General features: G+C 52.8%; 1 protein-coding gene across 9 annotated transcripts in view; it reads right to left on the reverse strand.

Annotated features, from left to right (window-relative positions):
• The window catches only part of Arhgef10l (Rho guanine nucleotide exchange factor 10 like), a 130,541-nt gene that overhangs the window by 88,902 nt on the left and 13,811 nt on the right, over nucleotides 1-27,828 (reverse strand). For 8 of the 9 annotated variants that reach the window (XM_075944724.1, XM_075944726.1, XM_075944731.1 and 5 more), the window contains exons 2-4: nucleotides 8,798-8,873; nucleotides 2,700-2,885; nucleotides 2,041-2,074 (exon numbers count right to left, since the gene is read on the reverse strand). In XM_075944724.1, coding sequence (XP_075800839.1) covers nucleotides 2,041-2,074; nucleotides 2,700-2,885; nucleotides 8,798-8,834 — 257 coding nt within the window. In that variant the 5' untranslated portion in view covers nucleotides 8,835-8,873. Of the gene's footprint in view, nucleotides 1-2,040; nucleotides 2,075-2,699; nucleotides 2,886-8,797; nucleotides 8,943-27,828 lie in introns of those variants that run through there. The other variant, XM_075944723.1, reaches the window with a different exon arrangement.

Raw genomic sequence — 27,828 nt, forward strand, 5'->3', positions numbered from 1 at the left:
TGAGCTCTGCCTCTGGGAAGTGGATGGAGTAACAGCCAGACCCCAAGGAGGGGTATCCTTTCTTTAACCCAAACTGTTCCAGGAGAGCCCTGTCCATCTGCCCAGGGGCTTCTCAATCGAGAAATTTCTTCCACCCTGCCCAGTCCTATATGAATTTCCACTCATGCTCAGAGATACTTCCTGTTACAGCCCTTCCGGTCACGCCCCAGACCCCTGGACATCCATCCCTACTCTATTTCATCCTGTGTCCAAGACCCCTGACTGAAGTTCTCTACAGCTTTAGTACCCTGCTGTATCATGGGGATCCCAAACAGAGCAGCCCCCAGGCAATACTGGGAACCATGCTGATCCGGTCCAAGCTAATCACAGAGGAGAGGAACCCACAATACTGAGCTTGCTCACCCACTCCAAGCCAGGAAGAAACCCTAGGGGTCCACCCACTCAACATGAGCAATGAATGTGAATGAGGGCTTCCCTGCCCTGCAAGGGCATCTATCTAAGCTGGAGATCTGGGGTCATCTGCCTGAGAATGAGCCTTCAACTCACACAGGGAGACAAAGGCTTCCTCTGTCACATCGGGAGAGCCACGATTTCAACCCGGGGTTCCAGATGTCTTTAGCCATCAACTATCCCCCCCCCCAAGTGCAAACACACACACACACACACACACACACACACACACACACAAGGTCTTTCTGTGACCCTGAGCATTAAAGGACTGTGCTATCAAGAAGGCTTAGCAGGTTAAGGCTCCTGCAGGGAAGCCTGAGGATCTGAGTTCAAACCCATTCCTGCAAGTGTCCGCTGACCTCCGTTTGTGTACCGAGACACACAAACACATCCACACAAATACACATACACACTACATAAATTAATATAATAAAAAAAAATAAGTAGCCAGACTGATTAAGTACCGCTAACTGTGAGTTGAGCTAGGCACAGCATGGGGGAGAAATCAGTGGTTCAGTTTACAGAGGAAACCAGAGTCCAGAGGAATTTTGGCTTCCATGTTAGTGCTTGGGTGCGCTAAAACAAGGCCCCAACATTCCAGCCCTTTAGCCACTAGGAGCTCCCAGGCACAAGGCATAGAGTCCCCCAACGACAGCCACAAGGGGAAATGTAACCAGGTGAGGTGGCTGTAACGCTAGCACTTGGGAGCCTGAGGCAGGAGGACTGCCGTTAGTAAAACAGAATGGGACCCTGTCTCAACCAAAAAATTTTAGAAAAATATAATTCTTTTTAAATGGGACCTAAGGATGTAACTCAGTTGGCAGAGTGCTTGCCTGGCATGCACACAGCCCTGGGTTCACTCCCCAGTACTAGGCACGGTGCCGCGTGCCCATAATCTCAAAGCTCATGGCCATCTCTGCTACACAGTAAGTTCAAAGCCACCCTAGGCTATGTGAAAAGTTATCTCCCCCCTCCCACAAAAATAAAATGAAATATAAACCTGACCAGCAAGATGGCGCAGCAAGTTTCTTTGTTGCTAAGCCTGATGCCCTGAGTCCAGTTAATACCCTAGGACCTACATGGCAGGAGAGATCTGACTCCCATCAGTTACCCTCTGACAACTATGTAACCATGGCACATGCACACAAATGCATGCATACATACGTGTCGCACACACACACACCCAAATAAATGTAAAAAGTTTAACTAAGAAAAAGGGGAAGAATGGGTCAGTATTAGCAGAGGTGGTCCATAGGAGCTGAGTTCCCATGGATAGCTCTGGGGGACTGAGTCTCCTCTTACATTGTGTGCAGGGACACAAAGATGCTGGGAGAGTCCCTGAGTCCACCAAGACCACTTGGGTAGTGAGAGGCCTTGGTGTGGGACTGGGGCCAGGCTTGCTTCCTGCCATGCAGCAGGCTCCCAGTCAAAAGAAAGAGAGCCACCCGAGCCTCAGCACTGACCTCGTCTGGGCGAAGGGTCTTAATGAACTACGGCATTCTCCACAGTTCCACCCAGTCCCACACGCCCCTGCTCTACTCCACTCTCTTCCCAGTGGGCAAAGCTACGATGAGCCACAAGTTCACTTACTCTGTCTGGGGCGGTACAGCGGCTGGGTCTAGGTCTGTGGGAAGAGCAAAGGAAGACAGCCTGTCAGACAGAGGCTGGCCCCAAGAGCTGAGTCTATTCCCGCCCCCTTCTTACCCCGCCCCACAAGGAACCAGGGTGCCCTTAGGATTCCCTGCCTTTCCCTAGGCCCCCACTCTGTTGAGTAAGCTCCCTACCTGTCCGGCCTGTCCCACACCGCCCCCACGGCCCAACCTCAGTCAGAACCAGTACCCTGCCTGCCAGGCTTTCACCAACCCCTGCTCAGGAAGTTCCTGCTGAGCCAGTCCCCAGTGTCTCCCAGATGACAGATCTGAGCGCCCAGCAGCTGGCATTTACTGACAACATGACTGGGCCCTCCCACCCCCGGGGTGCTGGCTCCCCAAGCAGACTGATGGGCTCTCTGGAGCTGTGACTGGAAGGCTTCAAGAGCTCAGGGCTTGTGTCCCCAGCAGAAACTCAGGCCAAGCAATTCCATTAAGGCCCCGGCAGAGTGCAAGCCAGATGTTGTAGGAATGTTAGGAATCTCCTTTCCCAAGAGAAACGGGACACAGCCTCTTCCCAGTGGCTCCCTTTCCTGCTTACTGGGGAGCCTGAGCCTCCCCAGTTCACATGCCAGGCTGAGACTCTCCAAGACAACTCACCTGGGCCGGGGACAGTGTCGAAGCTGATCAGTGAGGGCTCTGCATCCCTCTCAGGGGCAAGGTCAGGAACAACCAAGTCTGTGCTGGTCCCCTCTTCATCATCACTGTCATCGAACTCAAAGGCTTCTCCGGAGTCCTCCTCCACCTCAGGGGAGGGGCCTGGGGCTTTGGAAGCCAGTGGATCTCCTGGAAGAGAGGAGGGGTTAGCAGGCTATTGGGCCTCAAAGAACAAGGTCTGGAGGCTGGATAGCAATTCTGGAGATTAGGCTAACGGTGCTCAAGGCCTTTGCAGCGTTAGGGTCCTATGTTCCCAAAGCATCTTGGGCACTGGGTCAGGTCTCTGAGCAGAGGACAGTGGAGGCGTTACTTGACAGTCTCTCCTCATAGTCTGTTGGGACAAGATCTCACTTTGTAGACCAGGCTGGCCTGGAACTCAGATCCGCCCGCCTCTGTCTTCCAAGTGCCAGGATTAAAGGCACGTGCCACCATGCCTGGCTGAGTTCCCAGTCCTTTTAAATACACATGTAAAGAGGCCTGTTTCTGTGTGCTTGCATGCTGGTGTGTTCCGTGCAGGGGCAAGAGAGAGCAAGTAGGCTGTAGGTCACATGAAGCAGCCTCTTGGGAACGCTATGATTGGAAGGCAGGTAGAGGACACCCAGGTGCTGGGGCAGGGCTGGAACAAGGTCTGAGACCCGAGTTCCCAGTACAGAGGCCTCCAGCAGGGCCTGGCTTCCTGCTTCTCTCCTCCTGGTATGTTCTTGGTCCCCTTCCTCATTCTTCACAGCTCAGCTCAGCAGTCTCCCTAAGCACACTGTGGGTGCCTCCCTCTGTTCCCACCTCTTGTTTTCCTCACCCTGGCCTTGCATGGCCAGCACAGGCCTATTCAGTATGGCGTGTAATCCCTACCAGTTATGGATCCCAAATACCTGAGCAGACTGTGCCCTTTACTGTCAGGGCCTGACTGGCCCAGGTGGGGCTCGGAAGCTATTGTCTAATACTGAAGGACTGGGGTTTCCAACAGTGTACTCTGAGCACTCCTGACTCTGAGGGTCCTCCCGAGGCAGCTACATAGCTGGGAGCGGAATCTTACCCCTGCAAAGTCCTGTCACTCAACAGCTCTGTGCCTCGGTTCCCTCCTCCATACAATGGAAAAGCAAAGCATCACTCCCTAAGCCCGGCTGAAGGCCTCAAACGTTTCTCAGCCTCAGCGTAGCTGACACAGAGAAGGTGAATGTCATTATGGCATCCTTCCAGCACACTGTGGGGGCTCCGCAGCATTTTCACTGCAGGACCGTAGCGCCCTACAGTTATAACCCCCACAAGAATCTCCAAACATTACTGTGTGTTTGGAACACATCTCTACTAGTTGGGAGTTTCTGGGGCAGGTGTTGCCCCCAACACAGCACCAGTTATCTGAGAGCTCCAACTTGAATGACAGACTATGGAGCCTGCCTGAGACCACAGGGGACATGAGTGGTGGGGAGAAGGACAGAGCAGAAAGCAGGGTGGAGGGGCCAGCAGACGAACGGGCAGGCAGCCACGCCCAATTCCAACAGTCTCTCCTACCCTTGGAGGCCCCAGACATGACACTCAGGCACACATGTAGATGGGAGACCAGCTCTCTGGCTGGATGTGGTGGCTCACATCTGTCATCACAGCACTAGGGAAACTGAGGCAGGAGAACTAGATCGGAAGTCAGCCTGGGCTGCAGAGTAAAATCCTGCCTCAAAAGAAAAAAGAAAAGAGAGAGAGAGAGAGAGAGAGAGAGAGAGAGAGAGAGAGAGAGAGAGAGAGGGAGGGAGGGAGGGAGGGAATGAAAGAGAGAGCTAGAGAGATGATGGATGGATAGCTGGGCAGTTAATGCTTACAGAGGACCTGAGTTCAAGTCCCAGCACTCACATGCAGCTGCTCACAACCACGGGGGCTCCAATGCTTCCTCCTGGCTTCCAAAGACACAGACGTAGGCACACACACGCACATACACAGAAAAATCAGTCTTTTTTGCAAAACACTAATGGAATCAGAAAAGTAACTTGGGAATGAGTAAAGGCAATTGCAGCCCAAAGTCGGCATCCTGACGACTTCTGTTCCACACTGGAACCCACATAAAGGAGGAAGAAGAGTCACCACTCTGAGTGTTGTCCTCTGACCTCGACAGGCACATGTCACACAACACACACACACACACACACACACATACACACACACACGTGCGCACCCACACACACATAATAATTTTTTTTAATAAATCAGATATTGGACTGGAGAGATGGCTCAGAGGTTGAGAGCACTGGCTGCCCTTCTACAGGTCCTGAGTTCAATTCCCAGCACCCACATGGTGGCTCACAACCATCTGTAATGAGATTTCATGCCCTCTTCTGTTGTACAGGCATACATACAGGCAGAACACTGTATAAATAATAAATAAATAAAAGAAATAAAATATAGCCTGGTGGTAGTGGCATATACCTTTAACCCCAGTACTCAGGAGGCAGAGGCACGTGGATCTCTGTGAGTTTGAGGCCAGCTCAGTCTACAAAGTAAGATCCAGGACAGCCAGAGCCATTACACAGAGAAATCTTGTCTTAAAAAAAAAAGGAAAAAAATCATATCCAAATTCTAAAAAAAATTATAATTATTTTAATTTATCATATCTAAAAGTATATCATTTAGATATCTAAAAATATATAACTATTATGCAGAGATGTTTATAAACCACATTTGGAGTTGGGCAGTGGTAGCTCACACCTTTAATCCCAGCACTTAGGAGGCAGAAGCAGGTGGATCTCTGTGAGCTCAAGGTCTGCCTGGTCTACAGAATGAATTATAAGACATCCAGGGCTATACAGAAAAACCCTGTCTCGTAAAACAAACAAACAAATTAAAAAGAAAGAAAATCACATTTGGTAATACAATACCAAATATTATCCACTCAGTATGGGTTGAAAATTTCAGATATTTTAAAGCTTTATTTTAACAAAATAAGATTAGGCACAAATTTTTACTTTTATTTATTTATTTATTTTTATTTATTTTTTGTTTTTTTGTTTTTCAAGACAGGGTTTCTCTGTAGCTTTAGAGCCTTTCCTGGAGCTAGCTCTTGTAAACCAGGCTGGCCTCAAAAGGCACAATTTTTAACTTGTTTATTTGCACATGTATGTATGTATGTAGATGCTCACATGCCAGGGTGCTCTTGAGGCAGTCAGAGGACAACACACGGGAGTCCTCTCCTTCAGCCACATGGATCCCAGGGACCAAACTCAGGTAGCTAGTCTTGGCAGCAAGAGCCTTTACCCACCAGCTCAGCGGCCTCACCAGCCCACATCAAGTACAGTTTTGGTTCTGGTTTTGACTACGGTGTTAATTATATGCACGGTGTGTACATATGTGTCTGTATACGTGGATACGTACACATGTATGAATATGCATGTGTGTACAGAACCCTTTTCTCTCCACTCCAGCCACACTGGTCTTGCTGGTACAATAATGCGCTCAGTAGCTTCTGCCTCAGGACCTTTGCACTGGCTCCTCCGGGGGAAGATGTTCTTTCCTCTTTTATCTTCTCCTGCTCCCCTCCTTGGGCTGCTCTCTGCCACTGGCCAGTGGGGCTACCGTGGAGACCCCGGGACTCCCTGTGGTTTGGTTTTTGGAGACACGGTCTCATTTAGCCCAAGCTGGTCTCAATCTCACTAAGTAGCCTAGGAAGACCTTGAACTTCTGATCCTCCTGCCTCCGGCACACTGTGATGGGAGGGAGTGCTGAGATTTGAGACGTATACGCCATCACACCCAGCTCTCAAAGTAATTTTTTAGTCCCAAGGAAATGACCACAGAGTCCCTGTGGCGAGGGTCCCAGACAGAGCCATCCTGCTTCATGGATGTCTAACCCCTCAGTGTCCTGTCTTCACTCTGATGATTCTCTATGCATATATCAGGTGTCACCACAGTGACTAAGGTCTTAGAGCTCCACTCAGCCCTGACATCAGCTGTAGGGTAAGTATGGCAATACCTGATCATCCAGCTTTACTTGGTTTCTGCGATCAAAACGGGGTCAAGGGCCTACCTGGCTCCCAGGGCTGATGAGGAAAGACAGGTTAGCGCTGAGACTCCTGGTGTGAGGGCTGAGCTCAGTCACTACCAGCTAGTCACATGACAATGATGCCAGGTATATTATTGTCATTTATCACATCATATTCTCCTGGCTCTACCATGGTCATTACTATTATTACAGCCCTGTCTGAGCCCCATCCATGTCCCTGGCTAACATGAGCTGTCCCTTCCAACTCACAGGCCAGCCCCTGTCACACTGACTCCCCATGGAGTATTGGGGACCCAGATCACTTCTGCACTTCCTTCCTTGAAGAGTATAAAGAGCTCCAGCTATTCCCATCTGTGTCACTATGAGTCCAATCAGCTGCTCCTGGCAACCCTGAGTCAGGGATTGTGGCAAAGTTAAGACACTAGCTGAAATCTTAGCACTCACAGAGGACCCTGGGTGGGGAAGGATGCACTAGGAGAGACAAGGTCATGCCCAAGAGGAGCCAGCTAGTGCTTACCAGGCCTTGGAAAGGACCATGCATAAGACTACCCTCGGAAGATGAAGAATCATGTGACATGTTTGCATGGGGAGTGGATATGGCTCGCCGGTGCAGCACGAGTCAGTGACCCAAAGCAAGTGACCCCCAGGACACCGCAGACATGAACCATGGGGGGGTCAGCATGGGCCAGGTATCTGAGGGCATCCCTTCATGGGGAACTAAAAACCAGACACAGACAAGGGACCAGTCCAAGGTCACAGGAGAGCCTAGAGGCAGCTGTCAGTCAAAACCTTAAAACAGAGGCTCCGTGCGGGTCCGCTCTGCTCTCATTCTTACCTCCCAAATGGCCTCCTTCAGGGTAGAAGAAAGAGAGCCAGGGACCCAGCAGCAGGAGCCAGAGGGACCCAAGGCCCCTGGCACAGAAAAGATCCCCTCCCAACTGGCTGCCCTCCCCTCTCCCCCAGACAACCCCACGCTGCTCCGCATCAGAGGTGATTGGATCAGCCGATGGTGATTGGACGCCCAACCCTTCCCAACCATCTGGACAGGTGGCATGACAGGTGTCAGTCACTCATGCCCTTGACAGACACACCCAGGCCTCAAGAGATCCAACCTAAGTGAGTCTACCAGGCAGAACACTGAGAAGCCATATTGCTACTAGAAAGCAGTCTGCTGGGCAGAACCACAAACTAGTGGATTCCTTGTACTTCACAAGAGAACATTCCAGAGTGTAAGAGACCCATCTTCGGGCCCCACCAGGGCGTAGGCACTTAAAAGCGACCCACGCAAGTTTGCCATGCCCTTCAGTGACACACGCTCCCATTCAGTGAGCACTGGTTGCCACACACACTTCTTTATGTATGTTTAAACCTTGCAACAGCACAGAAGAGGGTGTGATTATTATTACTCCATGTTTAAGGACAAGGACACTGAGCTGTAGAGACACCAAGTCCCATCACTAAGCTTACAGTGTAAGTGGTGGCAGGGTCAGGATCCAAACTCAGGATCAGTAATGGAGGGGCTCTGGCTGGTAGCAGATTTATTCTCGTCACTCTCTGGGGAGTTGGGGAGGGGGGCAGAGGGAGACAAGAAGACAGGAAGCCGGGCTTGTGGGTAAGACAACCATAGATGCCACTCTGCGGTATCTGGGGCCCTACTGAAGGGGATGCCAAATAAAACACAGGAAGCTGGGTTGAATTCTAGATCAACAAGTGGTTTTGTTGGGTAAATACATTCCCTTTTTTTTCCTTCTTTTCATAAATTGGTCAAGACTGAGATACCTCTATGATCCATCCTTATAGTCAAACCCTTCCTTTCAATCCCAATTTGCACCTGCAACTGACCCACCTCAGCCCCCAGTGTCTCTCAGTCCCAGTCCTCAAACTGTCCGTCTCTGCAAGGACATCAGGAGATGCCCGGCATTTACTCTAAAGACAGGACTCCATCTTGTGGACAGGGAACGTGAAGCAGATGGAGACACAGGGCACACAGCCAGGAGAACACAGTCTGCCCAAAGCCAGCACAGCTCACCCCGTGCTCCCGGGCCCCTGGGGTACAGTACCTACGGCAGGCTGTGCAGGAGGGCTCGAGGAAGCCATCAGAGTCCAGCTCACGCTAGCACCGTCCTCGCTGCTCGCCTGTGGAAAGAAGGCCAGAGACTCGGTCAGATAACCACCACAGCAAGGGAGCCTGGCTTGAAAGTCGTGCTCCGGCTCAGCCCCGCTCACACTCTTCCCGGCAGCCCCAGATAAGCCCAGCCTCCACCCAGCATAAATCATTAACTTACAGAAAAACCTGCAGCTGCAAAGCAGAATAGCCCCATCGCCCCAGAATCCACCACAGCCACAGTATGCCTTAGCCCACTGTCAAGGGGCCCATAAGAGCCTGTGGGCCACTCTAGAGGGTCCGTCCCACGTCCTCTAGCCCAGGCCGGGAGTCACACTTGAGCACCAAGGTCCCCAAGTTCCAGAAACTGTATTGCCCTGGATTGGAATATCACGGACAAGTCTGGACACTTCCTCCTTATGGGGTCCCCATCACCACAGGTTCCCATGGGTCTAACGTCCCACCAGACCCCTCCTGAAACCTGCTAAAAAGCTACTCTCTCTCTTCATCTCTCACTGTCCTGCCCTGTGGTGTTGTCCTGCTGGCAAGCAGCCACCAGCCTAGGAATACGGCTGCAGAGCTACAGGGCAAAGGGCTACAGAGAGGTAGATGGCCCAGGATGCGGACAGACTCCAAAATGCTCCAAGCTGGAGCAGCTTTCTGCCCAGGAGGCAGGGGCCACTTCTATCTCGTGGAGCTTACACATACAGCAGGGCCAAGCACAAACGGAAGGTTCCCCAGGCTCGGAGCAACCTTGCCTGGTGTCCCTTACAGAGCAGGGAGACGTACCCTGAACCTCTGATCTGGTAGCTGCCCTTCTAGATCCCCCTACAGGGAGGGACTCAGGTCTGAAGAAGGAGCAGAGAACTCTGTCCAGTCACCTGGCCCTGTCACCAACTGGCTGGGGCCTGTTTTCCTTTCATTTCTACTAATTAACTGACCGAATAAAAAGGGAATGTGCAAGGATGACAACAACAACGAAAACGATGACAGTGACATTCACGGAGCACCTCCTGTTCGGAGGTCACTCGAGGCCCATAACAAGCCCTGTGGAGAAAATGAGGTCCAGAGTGTGCCTGCAACTCGCCCGCAATCACACAGTTAGGAAGGCGCAGATTCAAACCAACGACAGAGAAACCCTGTTCTCCTTACACAGAATCCTTATGGGACTGGAGAAACGGCTCAGTGGTTAAGAGCGCTGGTTGCTCTTGCAGAGAACCCGGGTTTGCTTTTCTGCATCCACATAGTAGCTCACAACTGTCTGTAATTCCAGTTCTAGGGGATCTGATGCCCTCTTCTGGATTCCGTGCATACACAAGTATGCACGTGTGTGCTCACACATACATGTGCGCGCGCACACACACACACACACAATCTTTTTTATACACCAGGTGCCAAACTCCTAGAAACAGCTAATGTTAGTTTCTTAAGAGATTTTATCTGGATGTGGTGGCGCACGACTTTAATCCCAGCACTCAGAAAGCAGAAGCAGGCAGGTCTCCATGAGTTCTTGGCCAGGCTGATCTACAGAGCAAGTTCTAGGACAGCCAGGGCTACAGAGAGAAACCCTGTCTCCAAAAACAAAACAAAAAGACAAAAAATAAAAAATGAAACGACTTCTAGAGCAATCCAACATATTCACTGGCTGTCACAAGTTTATTCCACTGTCCTCTCCCCCTTACTCATGATGCTGTCTTCTAGTTCAGCCACCCCAAGTCAAGCATGTCACCATGGCTCTGCCGTTGTTCCCTGGACCACAGCCTGATGCTCTACTGCACACCCACATCTCCTGCCTCACTCCATCTCATCACAGGGGCACTGGGCATCTCCCTTCACTACCAGAGGGGGCGCAGAATGCCATGAAGGAACCGAGGGATGGGAGCCTACCTTCACCTAACCGTAGCTTTTATTCAGAGGACTGCCACCGCTGTTCAACCTCCTCACTGCTTGTCATCATTAGCGTGTTATGCTGTCTGGGGTCTGAGCTTCATGCCAGGCCTGCTTCCAAAGCGTGCACAGCGTCGGGTACTACTGGGGATGTCAGGTGTCTCTGGGGATCTTGGAGCATAGTCCCTGCACACACGGGGCCACTGTACACCTCTCAGTCTATTCACACGGAAGCATACAGACCCCTGCACTGTCACTGTTTGGTTTTGGTTACATCCTTGTTGATTTCAGAACAGTGCGTGCTTGCGGAAATGAGTTTGTTTGCTTTCTGACACTGGGTATAGAACCCAGGGCCTTGTATGTGACCCCTGTTATCACTGTTATCACAGCTTGGTTTTGGTTTTGGTTTAATTCCTATTGATTTCAGAACAGTGCATGCGGAAATGGGTTTGTTTGCTTTCTGACACTGGGTATAGAACCCAGGGGCTCACAGGTGCTAGACAAGTACTCTGCCACCGTGCCACCTCCCTAGCTCAGACTCACTTGAAATAAACATTACTTTAATTATGTGTTTGTGTGTCCCCAGCAATCTTATCTGCCCCACTCCACTCGACACACACACAGAGTGCTGGAGTTACAGGCAAGCCCGTGGCCACATCTGGCTTTGTACGGCACCCCCACCTGACACACACACACAGTGCTGGAGTTACAGGCAAGCCTGTGGCCACATCGGCTTTGTATGGCACTGAAGACTTGAACTCGGGACCTCATGCTCACATAGCAAGTGTTCTGACACACTGAGCCATTTCCTAGCCCAATCTCCCTTCTCCAACAGCACACAGCAGCGCTGGACTCGCCCTAGACAGCCCTCCAATCCACTCAATAGTCATAATCACCCCAGGCTGCACAGGCAGAAGCTGCCCCAGTCTCTTGGTGTTATGAACGAGTTGGCATTAAGCACCATCTTCCCTGCCCTGACCCCAGCTGGGCCGTAGGGAAATGAGTTCACAGCCTTCAGGGTTCATCCCTAAAAACACAAGTCTATAAAGATAAGTACCCAGGAAGGGACTGATGTCACCCCATTGGCAAACTGAAGATAGGCGTACAGCTACACAGCAGTCCTGCAGGACTCCTGGTGGCTTCGACCCCTCAGCTCTCCCTTGTAAGCGCTGGGACCCAAAGGCAGGAGAACAAATGCCCATTTCACGGGAAGAAAAACAAAGGCATCATCACCCAGCCTCACAAAGATGGCTTGATAGTGTCAGCAGAGACCTTCCTCTCCAGGCTCAGAAGTCTCACATCCTCCCCTGCTGCTCATCCTTTGGGGCCTAAGTTTCTCTAGACAGGAATGCACGCATTGGTACGTATGGAACAGAAACTTTTCTATAGTGTTTTCCATATAAGTCCCTCACCATCCCATCTTTTACAGAGAAGACAGATCAGAGAGGTTAAGGATTTGCCCAAAGTTATACAGCCAAGGGGAGCAACTGGCAGAGCAGGGCACAGCATGGGGCTCTGATGCCAGGCCCCTGCTAAACTGCTACCCTGGACGTCAGGATTGGACTCTAGAAGCACCTGATCCAGGCTGAGTGGCATCCCTGGAAACTCCTCCGGGCAAGGACACCCACAGGCCTATGGCTGCCACTTCCAAAGCCATTAGTCTCCAAAGGATATGGGGGCTGCCTCAAAGCTGCCCACAGCCCCTTCTACGGGCCCTGGTGGGCAACAAGAAAGACAGGCAACACAGGTGGAACTTTCAAAGAGGAATCAGGGACACCGATCCCTACTAGTTGGTCTTCCTTTTGCTAACACGATAAGACACAGGCTGTGACAACCAGTTTGTTTCAGAGTTGGGACCCCAGCTAGAGTCCCATGTGACCACAGACAGCTCAGCTCAGCAGAGCCCTGGTGTCCACATCTATAAAATGGGGATCTAGGACCTCTCCCACAGGACCTTGTGCAGGACAGCTGAGGTCAACCAGAACACACCTGTCCCCAGACAGTCACCCCACAATGAGAGGCAGTAAACAGGTCTCTCGGGATCTCATACCACAGGAGTCCAGGAGAACCAAACCTCAGTATTTGCAGTCCTAAGGATCCTGGAGTGCTGGGATCTTTGTGGAGGCTGAGCTGGCCCCTCTCTGTGTGGTCATGGCCTCTCCTCACCTCTCGCGGCTCTGGGCTTTGCTTCTGTGCGGTGGGTATGCACACACCTGCCCAGAGGCCTCAAGGCCACAACCCAGAGGAACCAACTAGAAAGTAGACGAGGATGATAGGCAGGACAAGAGCTGCTCGGCTGGGTGCCTGATGCTTAGTAAGCTTTCCTTGAGCTATGCAAGTTCTGGAAGCTTCCACGAAGGGAGTTGTAGCTCTAGGATTGCGATGTGATGCTGTGAGGTAGGAGGCTTTCTTGTGGCGGGCTCTCATGAAAGAGAGGATGTAACAGACACCTGGAAGTGGCGGGGCGAGCACAGACGTCCAGCCATCCCAGAGCCTTCGCTACATTTCTTTTTCTTCTCATGTTTTTGTTTTGGTTTTTTGTTTGTTTAGAGGCAAGGTCTCATATAGATAGACCAAGCTGGCCCTCTGTAGCCAAAGCTGACTCTGAATTTCTGCTCCTCTATGCTCACCTCCCGCGTGCTAGGATTATAGATGTATGTGCATCCAGGTCATGCAAGGGTGAGGGCTGAGCCCAGGGCTTCACACAGGCCTGGCAAGAATTGTGCACTGAGCCCCAACCTCCACATCTCTGCTGTTTATTAGCGGTGCAAAGAGAAAGGGGGCCGAGCAGGCAGAGCCAGGATAAAACCACAACATACAGCCAGGTGATAGTGGTGCACGTCTTTAATCCCAGCACTGGGGAGCCAGAAGCAGGAGGATCTCTGTGAGTTCAAGGCCAGCCTGGTCTACAGAGCAAGTTCCAGGACAGCCAGAGCTACGTGGAGAAAACCTATGTCAGAAGAAAAAGAAAGAAACAAAGCCTGTCATGCAGGCAGATGTGGTAGGAGGGTCTTCCTTTTACTGCCTGTGTTGATGGCCCTCAGCCCCTCTGCAGTGAGCACTGAGGAGGGAAAGAAAATGCGGCCATTCACACTATGAAAACCACCCACACTTTCTCTGGTTGGTGGTAACACTAAAGACAGAACCCAGGTCTCAGAAGTACCGCAGCCAATTCATATACCCTCAGCCAATTCCATCGGCATTTTCTTCTTGTTTGAGACAGGATGTTATGTAGCCCAGGTTGGCCTCAGATTTACTACCTAGCTCAGGATAACCTTAAACTTCTGACCCTCCTGCCTTCACCCCACCATGATCATCATCAGCACACCCTCAAAAATCAGAAATCAGCCCCAAGGTGGTACTGTCGCTACCCAGAAGTGGAAACTGAGTCGAGGGAAAGGGAAGAAAGAGCCTTCCCAAGTGTGTGTAGCATAAGCCAGGCAATGGCTGTGAAGGCCATGGCTCAAAGTAGGAATCTATAGCCAGGCACTTCTGAGCAGAAATCTCAGCTCTGGCTGTGCCAGCCATGACAGGAAACACCTGTCCAGAGCCAAGAGCTGTCCTGAGCTAAGATGAAGTCTTGGACATGATCTTTCCATGACCACAAGAAATTCCACCATAGCCAGCGTGGCCACTATTAAAACTGAGACGCCAGCCGTGTAATATTTGTGTGGTGGGATTACAGATTATCCCCCCTCTTGTAGGCAGCTTTTCAAAATGAGACTGGAGAGGCAAGTGGACCCCAGAGCTGCTCCCTTTTCTGCCACATTATGCAGAACAGGGTGGAGGAATCTGCTCTTTGGGGTGGTACTCAACAGGGTGAGATACAGGGAGACAGGGGAGAAGGTCTGGGCTCTGGGGTACGCATGGTGGCCAGATCGTGTGGAGCTCCGTGACCAATCCCCAGAGAAGAATCACCCAGCACCCTCCACAGCAGCTCACTCAGACATGACTCCCAGCTAGTAATCCAATCAGCTGGCCCTGGTTTCCCTGGGGTTTTCCCTGCCTCAGGAGATCAAAGTCTAGGTTGGTGGTGGCCGGTTCAGCAGTTGAACTAAGTTCCTAGGCAGTTTGTGTGTGTGTGTGTGTGTGTGTGTGTGTGTGTGTGTGTGTGTAGCTCTCTGAGCAACTCTCATTCCCCTTCCACACTCACGAACCGCAGGAAACACTCCCGGGGGGACCCAGACTTCAGAAAGGACTGTGAATAAACAAGACTTAGAAGAAGAGGGAAGAGTAGCACTCAGGAAGGGCTGGGGAGCGGGAGGGGCAGCCCTAGTCTGCACCAGGCAGCTTCTGGCTACCCTTGAATGAGGCACAGGGAACAGGCTGTGTCCTGGGCTCCCAACTGAGCAAATCCAGCCTTAGAGGCAGTATGTCTGTCTCTTGGATGCCGGGGAGGGGGGATGGACCAGCAAGGGTGAAGAATGGAGACATGGGTAGCAAGGAGCTTGGGCTGGATGGGACCTAAGCTCGCCCCAGGGCCCACTGTCCCCCAGAGTCTCTCTAGCTCCCACCTCGGGCACCCCAGTGACTACCCCACAAACTGCCCACTCTGAGATCAGTCCCTTGCTCATCCAGGTTCTAAGCAAGGTTAGCCCAGGTTAGCCCCTCACCTGTCCCCTCTGGTCTCAGCAGCTCCCAGCCTGTCCTGGAACTCTGCTGCCCGGGACGGTAGGAACCTGCTTCAGATCTCTGGGCCTTTGTTCAGGTTGTCTGTTCTCTTCAGATGGAATCTTCTCTCCATCAGATGCCTACTAAGCCATCAAAACCCAGTCCTACTTTCTCCATTGAGACCCTTCCCTTGATTCACCTCACACAGTGGCTTCTGGGGCCTGGCTGTGGCGCTCTCTAAAAAGATCACACAGAGGTGCTGACTTGGGATATGACCAGTCCTAAGCCCAGAGGTTATTTTCAAAAGATCATGGGAACGCACACAAGGTTGGTGACACAGCCCCTATTACAGGGGTCTTGCTCACTGGCCCAGAAGCCCTGGGATGCACTTGGCTGCACTTCATGGCTGCGTCAGGAACAGTAGCCAGGGTGCGGCCTACAGCAAGTGCCTATAATAGCTGCCCAACTAAATAGAGAGCATCTCCCTGCTTGAGAACAGGGGTGCAGAGCTAGGGCAACTGCAGAGACAGGTGAGTTGCAGATGGATAGAGGGGAAGCCGCGCACAAAAACCCCTCTCCGGGAGGACTCCACCCTGCCCAGAAACCCAGGTTGTAAAGGAAGACGGCACTGAGCAGGAAGTGGGGTTGAGTACCAGCCAGGAGGGGGCACCACAGCTACTACGCAAAGCCTGGCCCTTGGAATCCCTCAGCACCAAGGGCTACCTGGTGGAGACTCCCAAAGACCACCAGCTCAACCAAGAAAATGGGCAAAGAGAAACCAAAGGCGCTTGTGTGAGAGGGGTGTGGACCCAGCTTCGGCTAGGCTCCAGGGGGGCAACTGAACACTAAGGGGGCTCCCATCAAAGGCAGGGATGGCACTGGGTGACTCTGCAGGTTCTTCACAAATGCCCTACCCAGGAGATCCTATTTTACAGATGGTCAAGCAAAGCGTCAGAGGGACTTCTTCAAGCTAAGAACTGGCCAAGGTGTCAGTCAGAAGAGCCAGTGCCTGAGAGGGATGAGGGATGTCCCCAAGGCCTAGAGGTCACTGAGTTTGCAAGCACTGGAAGAGAGAGAGGGGCTGTCCTTCAGCCGCCACTGTTCGAAGAAAGGACATGCTGGGGGTGGCAGAGTGGACCAAAGAGACAGCAGGGCCTGGCTCCTCCCCTTTTGGGCCACTAAGGCACTGAGGCCCCAGACATTGGGTCATTCAGGTCCTGGTCTCTAAACTTCCTTTCTTTGCAGGGAGCAGGGAGGGAGTCTCTCCTCCCTGGAGTGGGCGAGGCTTAGTCAATGAAGGCAGCCTGGGAACAAAGGACAGCTTGTCGCAGCTCAGCGTAGGCGCCCCCACCTCACCCCACCCCACCCCACCCCACAGATCTCCTAGGCCAGTCAATGATCAAGGAAGGGTGAGAGGCACCACCCCCAGGCCTCTGTGGGAAGGAGCCGCCCCACAGCCTGGCCAGAGGGGACCCTGGGGTCTGTTGCCCTGGAAACCAGAGTCAATCCAGAGAAGCTGCTGGATCCAGCAAGTAAGGGTGCCTGGCAGCACCAGACTCAGCTCTGGGCCTCCTCTCCCCTCCCCCCTCCCATTCCCAGATACATTAACCCTGCTGTCCCCAGGGTCCAGCCAGCCTGGGAATCAGAAGCTGGCGTGCATATGAAAAGCCTCCTAGAGTCAGCACTGTTCCATCTGCTTCTCTGGGGTCCCTGGGCTCCCGGCATCCTGAGCTGTGACCTGGAGAGCAGAGCTGGCTAAGCTTGAGGCTTGGGCTTGTCCCCCCATCACTCCACTAGCCTGGCCCAACTCAGCTTGCCTACCTAGAAAAGGAAGCCACTCGCCAGGCAACACGTGACAGACTAAAAGGGGGTTCTGCCGTCCTTATTTTTGGGACCACATGTCAAGGGACTGGGCCAGGGTCACATGGGGAATGATGATCTTTGAGGCTTGATAGCCTTCAGATGTTGGCAGAGGAAAGGTAGTAGGTTAGAGCCAAGGTGTCAGGGGCGGGCATCTTAGCATACACGATAAAGTATGGATGGGAAAGGCACAGACACATGTCCACTACATCCAGCCCAAAACACCAGAAGCACTGAAAAGTCCACACATGGCCTCAACACAGTTAAGACCATATCACAATTTTTTGAATATCCTCTTGACTCTAATTTACCTGCCCTGACCTCCAGAGGGTTAACCTCACCTCTTCCCTTGCACCCCAAGTCCCTCACCCTTTTGCCATTCAATAAACATTTTTCATGAGCCCAGTACCTACTTCCTGTTAGCCCAGCCTGCAGAGGACCGCAGGTACCTGTCCTCAGGTGGCAGGCACACGGTGCAGGTACAGGCTCTATGGGAGGAACGGCTTAGCCCAGACTTCTGATGGGCAGGCCCCTAGACAGGGGCAGAAGGGTATCGCGACCCACCTCCAGGCAGATGCCACAGCGAGTGCTCTGAGGCCAAGCACCCATGGAGCGCACTGCATACAAGCTGGGCTAACTCCACTATGTGAACGAAATGGGTACAAGTGTACTGAGCAGCTGAGGCTCCCAGGGATGGGAAGAGGAATCAACTTGACCTGACACCTGACCAGGCCACCAAGGGTCCTCACACCAAGAGGACCATGCAGCCACTGCTGGGAGCTGAGCACACACTCAGGTGGGCGCTAACCTGCCCATCATCCCTCCCTCCACACCCACAGACCTTACCACCATAGTCCAATGGCACCCCACCCAGCAGGGCAGCAAAGACCTCGGTATGGACCTAGTACGAGGCCCCCTCCTTCCTGAGGCCCCTCCCTGTGGCCTCCAGCCCTCTAGACCATGTGGGTTATGCACAGAGACTCCACAAGCTAAGAATTCAAGTTGGGACTGTGCTCAGTAGGGCCCAGAAGGTGAAAGTGTTGACCCTGCAGGCCTGACAGCCTGACTCTCACCACTGAAAGGCACACGTATAAACAGCCCGGTGCAGTATGACCACAACAAGATGAGACACAGGGACAGAAAAATTGCCCAGAAGCTAATGGACCAGTTACGCTGGAGTATGCTGAGCTACAGCAGGAAACAAGGCCCCTGAGCCGGGCAGTGGTGGAGCATGCCTTTAATCCCAGCACTTGGGAGGCAGAAGCAGGCAGATCTCCATGAGTTTGAGGCCAGCCTGGTCTACAAAAGCTAGTTCCAGAACAGGCTCCAAAGTTACAGAGAAACCCTGTCTCAAAAAAAAAAAAAAATCCCTGCCTTAACAAGGGGGAAGAATTGCCCAAAAGTTGTCTTCTGACCTCTTCAAGCACATCGCATATCTCTCTCTCTCTCTCTCTCTCTCTCTCTCTCTCTCTCTCTCTCTCTCTCTCTCTCTCTCTCTTCTCTCTCTCTCTCTCTCTCTCACACACACACACACACACACACACTCTCTCTCTCTCTCTATCTCTCTCACACACACACATAAAAGCACACACATGCACACGCACACACACACGCACATATGCACGCACAACACATACACTTTCTCACACACACATACCACACACACACTCTCACACATGGACACACACATACAAGCACACACATGCATACACATGCACACCCGCGCATATGCATGCACACACACATACACAAGAGCCAGTGGGCCTCTTGCCACCTCTCTGAGCAGGAGTACCTGCCTGTCCTGTTATTGCCTTCACTTCACATGTCAGTGCATGTCAGTGGGGCAGTGTGAGACACCTGCTCCTCACCTGGCCTCTGTGCTGACACCGGAATGAGATAAAACTTAGGGTGTGGAAGCAGAAGGAGTGTGTGGTGCGGAGCAGCGCTGTCTCTCTGTGGTTGAGACTGAGGCCATTAGCACACATCTTAGCTCATCTCTAAGGCAACGTTCCTGCCCACCGTAAAAACAGAGACTCAGCAAGCAGGGTGATTCATGCCTGTAACCCCAGCACTTGGGAGACAGGGGCAGGGTTGCCACATATTGGAAGCCAGCCTGGTCTACCCTGAAAGTTGAGGCCAACTAGGGCTACACCCCGGACCTTAGCTGGAGCTAAAATTCAACTCGTCGAGTATTTCACCGAGCATGCACAACATCCTGGGTTCAAATCTTAGCACCATGCAAAGCCTGGTATAGGATGCACGCCTGTCCCAGCACTCTGGAAGGTGCAGGGTAAAGGGTCATAAGTTCAAGCTTATCCTTGGCTACACAACAAGTTCAAGGCCAGCCTGGGCTACGTGAGGCCCTGCCAGGGGAAGGAGGGAGAGAGGTAGGGAAGGAAGAATGGAGATGAGGATCTTCCCGCACCCTACGGGCATCCCATTTCTCTGCCCATCTCTACCAAAGGCTCCTAAGAAGCATGGCTGGGTTCTGTCTGCAGCTCTCCTGCTTTCTCCCGCAAGGGGTGTCTGCTCACTCCCCACGAGCCAGCTCCTGAGGTCACCAGAAGCCCTAGAATACAAGAACCAATAGAGAGACCTCAATACACACCACCACCACCCCGCCCACATGCTGAGTCCACACACCCACTGCTCTCGTCCTTCATCTCTGCCTCCTCTATCTCAGCCGCCCAGCTTCCCTGCCTCCTCCTCACTCCACACCCACCCCTGGTCCATTTCACACCTCAAACCTAGATCCTCCCAGTCTCAACCTCAAACCAGACAGTGTCTACCTGCTCTCTGCCCCAGTGATCTCACCCACTTTATGGTTCCCCGCCCCACCCGCTGCTGTCTCCCACAGTAATGGCCCAGGCCTGATCTTCCCTTGCACACCAGCCTGCCTGCTAGGCACCCTTACTCCTGTTGCCATTGAAGTGTGAACCTCACTGAGTTCACACCAACCTGTGGACCAGCTCCACAGACAGCTAGCCACCTGCTCCTTCTGGTGGCCAGCTCCCTTGACTGCCCACAACAGAAGCTCTGCTCCCGCCAGTGCCTGGGGTCCAAGTCCAGTCTCCTGTCCTATCGTCCACAACCTCGCTGTCTTTCTTTGAGGCATGTCCAGGGCCTGAGCACGTCTCACCACCTGGCCCAAACCAGGAGCATCACTAACCTGGACTGTTATTATAACCCCATGGGTCTCCCACAGCTCCCTCCCCACTGTGCTTCTGTGCTCAGCATGGGAGCCACAGTAATCCTGTTTGGAACCCTCACAAGTTCCTGCCACATCTTGACTCATGAGGTGCTCACCTCCTCCCTGCCTCCACTCCTACCTCTCCTCCACAGCTCGCCCCACTCAAGTCAGGGCTACCGTGAAGTTCCCTAAACAGTGACGCACATGTCTACCTCGGCCCTTGCTCTTCCCTCTGCCTAGAAGGTTCTTCCTGTGTGTATCCACCTGGCTATCTCCCTCGCCATCTCCTCTGCTCCGAGGTCATCCTATGAGCATGGCCCCCTGCAAATGGCTCATAATGTGGCCCTCATTCCTGCTTCCCCTCCCTTCACTACTTCATGACATCTTTGCTATAGATGTTGGGCCGCTTCCTCACAGAGGCCAGAAGAGGACATTGGAGCTCCTGGCACTGGAGTTCTGAACTGTGAGAAGCCCGGTGTGCACGCTGGAAATGGAATCCGGGTCCTCCGCAAGAAGAGCAAGGGCTTGACTGCTGAGCCATCTCCCCAGCACTTTACTTGCTTTTTTGAGGTAGGGTCTCATGCAGCCCAGACTGGCCTCGAACTTGCTACATAGCCAGGATGACCTTAAACTTCTGATCCCCCTGCCTCTACCTCCCAAGGGAGTTACAGGTTTGGGCCCCCACATCTGGTTTTTGAGGTTCTGGGGATTGGACCCAGGGCTCTGCAGGTGACAGGTAAGCCAGCATTCTGCTAACTTAGCTAATCCTCACACTTTAGGTGTGTGCCTCTATCACTTCCTCCTTCCTAGCCAGTGACCACCACAGAGGCAGGGCATGCTGGCTCCTTGTCACACTCTAGCCACAGCTCCGGGAACACAGTCTGTCACCCAGAGGGGCTAGAGGGACCCAGTGAGTGGAGGGATGGACGGAAGGAAGGAAAGTCTAAGGAAACTCCTAAAAGACATCTGGCTGCAGGGACTGACGGCTGGACTAGAAGTGAAGTTCGGGGCAGGGGGGGGGGCTAAGAGTGGTCCTCCAAAAACAATCAATCATCCCTTGGTCCCTAGGTTAGCATTAACATCTGTGGCAATAGATAAAACATTTTGCTATCTATTGACTAAGCAGATCACTGGCTTCTGCCAATCCAAAAGCTAAGAATGTCCTCAGATAGCATCTTGAGTCTATGGGAAACTCTTTGAATCCACCTCTCTGACGATGCACCCACCAATGCGTTTTCAGCTCGCCTTGGTTTGTGACTTTCTCTGCTCTGTAAAACTACAAAAACTTCATAAAACTGCTTCCGCACTGGGACATAGAATTTGGGGTAACTCTCTGTTCCCAGGCTATGGTCACTCAAAACAGCTCCAGAATAAACTATCTCTTATTCCCTTTAAGATGAGAGCTGCGGGTTCTACATCAACAGAAGGGAGGGAGGGAGGGAGGGAGGGAGGGAGGAAAGGAGGGAGGAAAGGAGGGAGGAAAGGAGGGAGGAAGGGAGGGAGGAAAGGAGGGAGGAAAGGAGGGAGGGAGGGAGGGAGGAAAGGAGAGAGGGAGGGAGGATGGAAAGTCTCCTTTGCCCTAGGTCAGCTTCCTGAAGGAGAAGGCAGGCACCAGGCATCCACTCTTAGGCTAGGCCTCCTCTTGCCTCAGCCTGAACCCACACATTTCATCTGAGAGAACCTCTCAAGAACCCTTACCATTCCCTAGGCTGTGCAAGAGGCAGCACCCCAAAATCAATGTGGAAAGAGATCTAAGGCCCTCTCTGGGGAGTGATCAGGAGAGAAGGGTGGAGCTGGGTGGAGAAAGACTTGGGCTATTTTTAAAAACTCGCTCCCAAAACACCACATTCTTCCTTTGGTGAGTCAGAAGCATGTGGTCCAGCGAGGAGGCCAGGACCCTGGAGCGCTGCGGTTGCCACCATCAGCGCTGTGGGCAGCAGTCACAGGAGGGAAGGTGGACACTGGGACACTCAGCTTTCCAGGGAAGAGACGAAGCTGGGCTTGGAGAGTGAAAGGCCCTCTGAAGCCCCCAGGGAGCGATCTGGCTCTAATCTAGAGCTTCAGGCTCCAGCTCCTGTCCTCTCAGGGTGGGAGCCTTCAACTCTGACCCCAGCGAGCGCTCAGCAGGAAATCGCCTCTGTAAAACTCAGTTAAAAACTGCTTAGCTCACCCACCCGAGGCAGGGTGACCTGGGAGGAGAGTCTGCCGCCTCCAGAAGGTCACGTCCAAGGCACTCAGAGAGCCTGGGAACCACCTGGCTCAGGAGAGCCCTGGTTGAACTCTCAGACATGTAAACCCGTGGCCTGATGGAGCTGTCCTTCCTGGAGAACTCTGCGTGGGCTTCAGCGGTCCTTGGCATCTCTGGAGGAAGGTGAAGGAAGCCTGGACACTCCGACCCTGCCTCAAGCCAGACTCTACCTGGCACCTCCATTCTACAGAGGAAACTGAGTCTTAGAGCCATCCAAAGTCAAGCTTATCAGCAGCTACTCTACAACTAAACCTGGCTGTCTACTTCCAATGTCCAGAGTCCATGGAAGCTGACAAGACGCCCCAGGACCCGGCCAGCATTTTTCCCAGCCCTCCTTACACTTGATTACAAGAAAAGATACTGTCTGTCTACCTAGGGTGTGGAAGGGGTCGGGGGAGGTTGGGTTGGGGGTGTCAAGGACAGAAGGCCTTTAACCCTGACAAGGCTGTGCCCTGAATCCTGCTGTCTTGGGGTGGAGTCAAGTCCATGACCTTGGCCCAGGCAGGGAACTACCCCTCTTTCCCGATCAACTGTGACAGGATGGACTAGCGGTGACTACCCCGAGGCACACTTTGCAAGGCTGCCTACACCCTAGTTGATGCTCCCCGCTCTCCCAGGCCCAGTTTCCCTCCTCTCTATGCTGAGATCACAGAGCCCTAAACTGCAGCCCACCCTGCCTGTGCTCTGCTTGCACAGCAGAGAACAGGGGCCACTGCTCCCGGGATCATCAGGGGCATCAGATGTCTCTGGTCTCCTCAGACACTTACACACGTGTTCTCATACCCCAGACCCACAGACATACAGATAATTAAAAATAAAATAGATATTCAAATGTAAAATAAGAGACCCAGAGAGCCAGCAAGTGCCTTTTGTCACCTGAATGAGCAGGGACCACCCACAAGGCACAGACCCCCCCCACAGACACAGGATGGGGGGATACCTTGATACTGAACCTCCCAGCCTCCAGAACAGTGGTTCTCAACCTTTCCAATGCTGTGACCCCTCAATATAGTTCCTCATGCCATAGCGACCCCCAACCGTAAAATTATTTTATTGCTACTTCATAACTATAATTTCGCTACTGTTATGAACTGTAATGTAAATATCTGATGTGCAAGCTATCTGAGACCCAAGGGGTTGTGGCCCACAGGCTGAGAAGCACCACTTTAGAACCATGAGAGAAGTGTGTGTCTGCCGATGACCCACCACGAGGGCGATAGTTTAAGTCTAGCAGTCTGGCTGCGCTAGGACAGTAGCCTGCCATGGGAATCAGTGTCCTTGCACCGTCTTTGTTCCCGCCGCTCCACCCAACTGCCCTGCTCCTCACTTTGCAGTAAGCATATTGTCTGAAGAGGGTCCAGGTCCCATGCCTGGGCGTAGAACAAAGAACACAGGTGTTTGGGTTGCCCAGGGTCACTGAGAAACAAGTACCAAAATCAACCCCAAGGTGCCTTCGTGCCCTAGTCAAGCATTCTGCTATATCAACAGAAAACTCTCGGCTGTGAGTCCCAGGCCTGGACCTTGAAAACAGTTCTGTGAACACATAGGATGTCTAGACGGGGTTCTAGCTGAAAGGGCCTGAGCGTACACACTTCTCCTTTTTTATTTTTTTTCCTCTTTTTTTAAATGTGCATTGGTGTTTTGCCATGGGTGTCAGGTCCCTTGGAACTGGAGTTGCAGGCAGTTGTGAGCTGCTATGTGGGTGCTGGGAGTTGAACCTGGGGTCCTCTGGAAGAGCAGCCAGAGCTCTTAACCGCTGAGCCTAAATGCACACACTTCTGAGGGTGCTGGGGGTTCAGCCAGGGGCATCAGTCAGTTGGATCTGCCATCACCCAGGAGGTACAGACCCCACAGAGCTGACCTGAGGAGTGTCCTGCCCTGGTGTGGCTGAGAACCTTCTTAGATAATGACGGGACTCTCTGCCCCGCTTCACAGGCCTCCAGGCAGTCAGTACAGGGACTCCTCCTCAAGTAGCCTGGCATGCTGGGTTGAAGCACAGAATGGAGAATCAGGCAGAGTGGGTTCCAAACCCAGAATCTCTTCCTAGGCACTGTGAGGCTCAGCTTCCCCAAGCCTCAGTTTACCTAAGACCTGTCCAGCTGCTGTGAGATGCTAGTTCACTCCCTTGGCTCATACCCACGAAGGTCCCATGGTCAAGCTTCTGAACAATTACTGGGGATATAATAACTGTGTGTAGGAAAGAAAGGGCCCTGGCCAAAGGCCCTTACAGAGCCTAGCCCTATACCTGGCCTGGGTGAGTCTCCAAAGTGACTCTCCACGCCACCACACATGCTGAAATTGCTCCTTCGCCAGAGAGCTCACAATATCCCTGGGAACTCATAATCCACCTCCCACCTCACCAGCCCCACGTCCTCCTTTGGAATTCTTAGGAACAAGGGCCATCTCTCCTGCATGGGATACTCCCTGCCCACAGCTGTCCTTCCTTCACCATGTCCATCCTCTCCCTGGCCAGCCAGTCTCAGTCTAACTGCCTCCCTTCCCATGCTGGTCCCAGCCCTGAGGGGTCCTGCCAGGTGGTCCCAGCCCTCATTGGTTCAGCAGTCTCTTCTCAGATGCCAGCTATACCTGGGGAATCATGGCTGTGGGATAATACATACCTGGCCTGGGCTGCAGCATCCTCCCTGTGAAAGCCAATGAAAACAGGATACTCAGCCTCCGATGCACAGCCCTGAGCCATGAGACTTCACTTCATCCACCTGGCTGCCCTTGGACCCTCCCTGCGCCTAGACCCATACATAGTTCGGCAGCATCTTCCAGGGGACGCCGCCTGCCAGACTTCCAGGACAAGGCACCCAACAGGGTAAAGCAGAAGTCACAAGAGACCATATTAGGGGGGAGTTGCAGAAAGTAAAATAAAGAGTGCCCTACGGAGGGAGGTTAGCCTTGTGACTCATGTGCCCAAGAATATTCCATGCAGGGCTGGTACCAGGTCATGCCAGAAAGCCAGGAAGCCCAACCTAATTCAAGCCACTTTGGGACCAGTTGGGCCTCAGATGTGGTCACATGCCTTGGCCCCAACTCCCAACAGTACTGGCATGTCACTTGTGTTCTTGGGGATTCTGACCCCTATCTGTCCTGTCCACAGCAGCCAGTACCATGGGGGACTGGGCTCACTTATCTCTGATCCATGGTGGCTCTCAGCCACAGGGAGTGACCACTGGGAGCCTGGGTAAAGCACTCTGCCTGCTCCCATGAACACCCCTCACTTGATCCTCACACGGTCTTAACCTTGTATTCTCGCATCTCAGAGGATCCCTCACACTGAATGTGGCAAGGGCCCAGTGAAAGTTCAGAGATTGGAACCCAGGTCCCAGAGGCTCAACCCGTATGCTGGCTCTTGTGCTCGTATGTGTCTGCTCCCAAATGGGTCAGACTCAACACTTGGGTCCTCACGGTGCCTAGTGAGTGGCCTTCCAAAGATGCCTAGCTGGCTGGCTGGCTGGCTGGCCAGGGGGTCACTCCCAGGTCCCAATAGGCTGGGGACACCTCATGGTGTTCTCTCATGAAGGTGTGCTGGGCACACCTGGCAACATCTCACAAGAAGAAATGCAGCGGCCTAGACCAACTGTGGCAGCTGGGCAAACCCCAGGCACCTCCTCCATCCATGGCATCCTGGGATAAGCCAGGCAGAACAAGGATGATCCCAGGTCCTGGTGAGAAAAGCAGGGACTTTGCGGGGTAACACTCCTAGGTTCCACCCCCCACTGCTGTGTGACCCTGGGCCCCTTGCTGTAGTCCTGGAGAAGGTTGGGGCCAGGACACAATCCCTAGCAAAGAACGGCTGCCCTTTCCTACCAAGCAGGCCTGCAATTCAGGTACTAGGTTAAGAATCTAAGTCCTCCAAAGCCAGTCCAGACAAGTTTGTGATGGAGGCCAGAAAGGTTGGTTAATATTCACCTTCAGTGACCCAAACCTTGCAGAGGCATGCCCCACCCAACCTAAAAATATAGGCCAGACAGGAAAGGAAGGAGGGAGGGATAGTGTGTGAGCCAGGGAAGACAAAATAGCCAGACCAGTCCCCTAGCCAGAGAAAGCATCCATCCAGCTGTGAATACTTTAGGCACCTGACACACAACGGTGCATCTCAAAGAACCTGAGGCTGTGAGCACATGACCCTATAGAGTCCACAGCTGGCCCTAGTCTCTAAGGCCAGTGCATGACCCCATGGCCCTCACCAAACCCAAAGTTCACTTGGCTTGTTTGGACCTGAGTTTACCAGCAGCCTCACGGAAAACCCACAAGACAGATGAGTCATCAGACTCCAAGGCCCCTGCCCTCTTAGGTTATCATCCCCAGACACGGATGGGAAACCTGAACTCAGAGCTCTGAGCCGGTTTGCTGAGGTCTGAGTGTCAGTCTGAGGTATAGGTGGGGTTTGAATTCAGGCTTCCCTCTTTGAGACTATTAATGCCAGCCCACAGGTGGGCAGCTAGATGCCTGCAGAGAACCTTACTTCCCTGGACCCTAATGGATAATAACTACACTCTGGGCATTGATAGGACTCTCAGCCTTTGCAACAACTGCTATTACCCCCAAATTGAGAAACAAAACAGAGAGAGAGAGAGAGAGAGAGAGAGAGAGAGAGAGAGAGAGAGAGAGAGAGAGAGAGAGCTGGAGACGCTTAACCAATGGCACACAACTGACAAGTGGCAGATGTGATTGAAGAAGTGGCTAAGGATCTCAGCCACCATCTCTAAATGACTCCACTCATTTCATATCCCCAACTGTGCCTGGGACATGAGAGCAGCAAGGAAGGGCTGAGGAGGAAGAAAGCTAGGACCCCTCCATTTTGCCTGTGCAGCCAGGACAGCCTGTACCAGTACCATTCCCCTGCTGTGACAGTCTACAGCTCCTCAGTGTGACCCAGAGGCCCTCTTCTGATGCCTCTGCTGACCCTGCTGCTTGTTGCCATCCCCTGTGGACCAGGCCTTGTGGAAAGATGAAGGCAAAAGCAACCTGAGCTTGGAAATGGAAAAGGTGCCCACCTGCCGCAGCTCCCAAGGGCAGGACCCTGTCTCCATCACAGGGCTGTGACCCACCTCATCTGCCTGGGACCCTTCCACTACCTCTGGAGCCTCAGCCCAGGCTCAAAGTTTCTCACAATGACCACAGGATAGGCAACCACCTGCCCTTTAGAGCACCTGAAATTCAGGGCTGCAGCCATTTGCTT

Source organism: Microtus pennsylvanicus, chromosome 13 (genome assembly GCF_037038515.1).
Source record: "Microtus pennsylvanicus isolate mMicPen1 chromosome 13, mMicPen1.hap1, whole genome shotgun sequence".
Lineage (NCBI taxonomy): Eukaryota > Metazoa > Chordata > Mammalia > Rodentia > Cricetidae > Microtus > Microtus pennsylvanicus.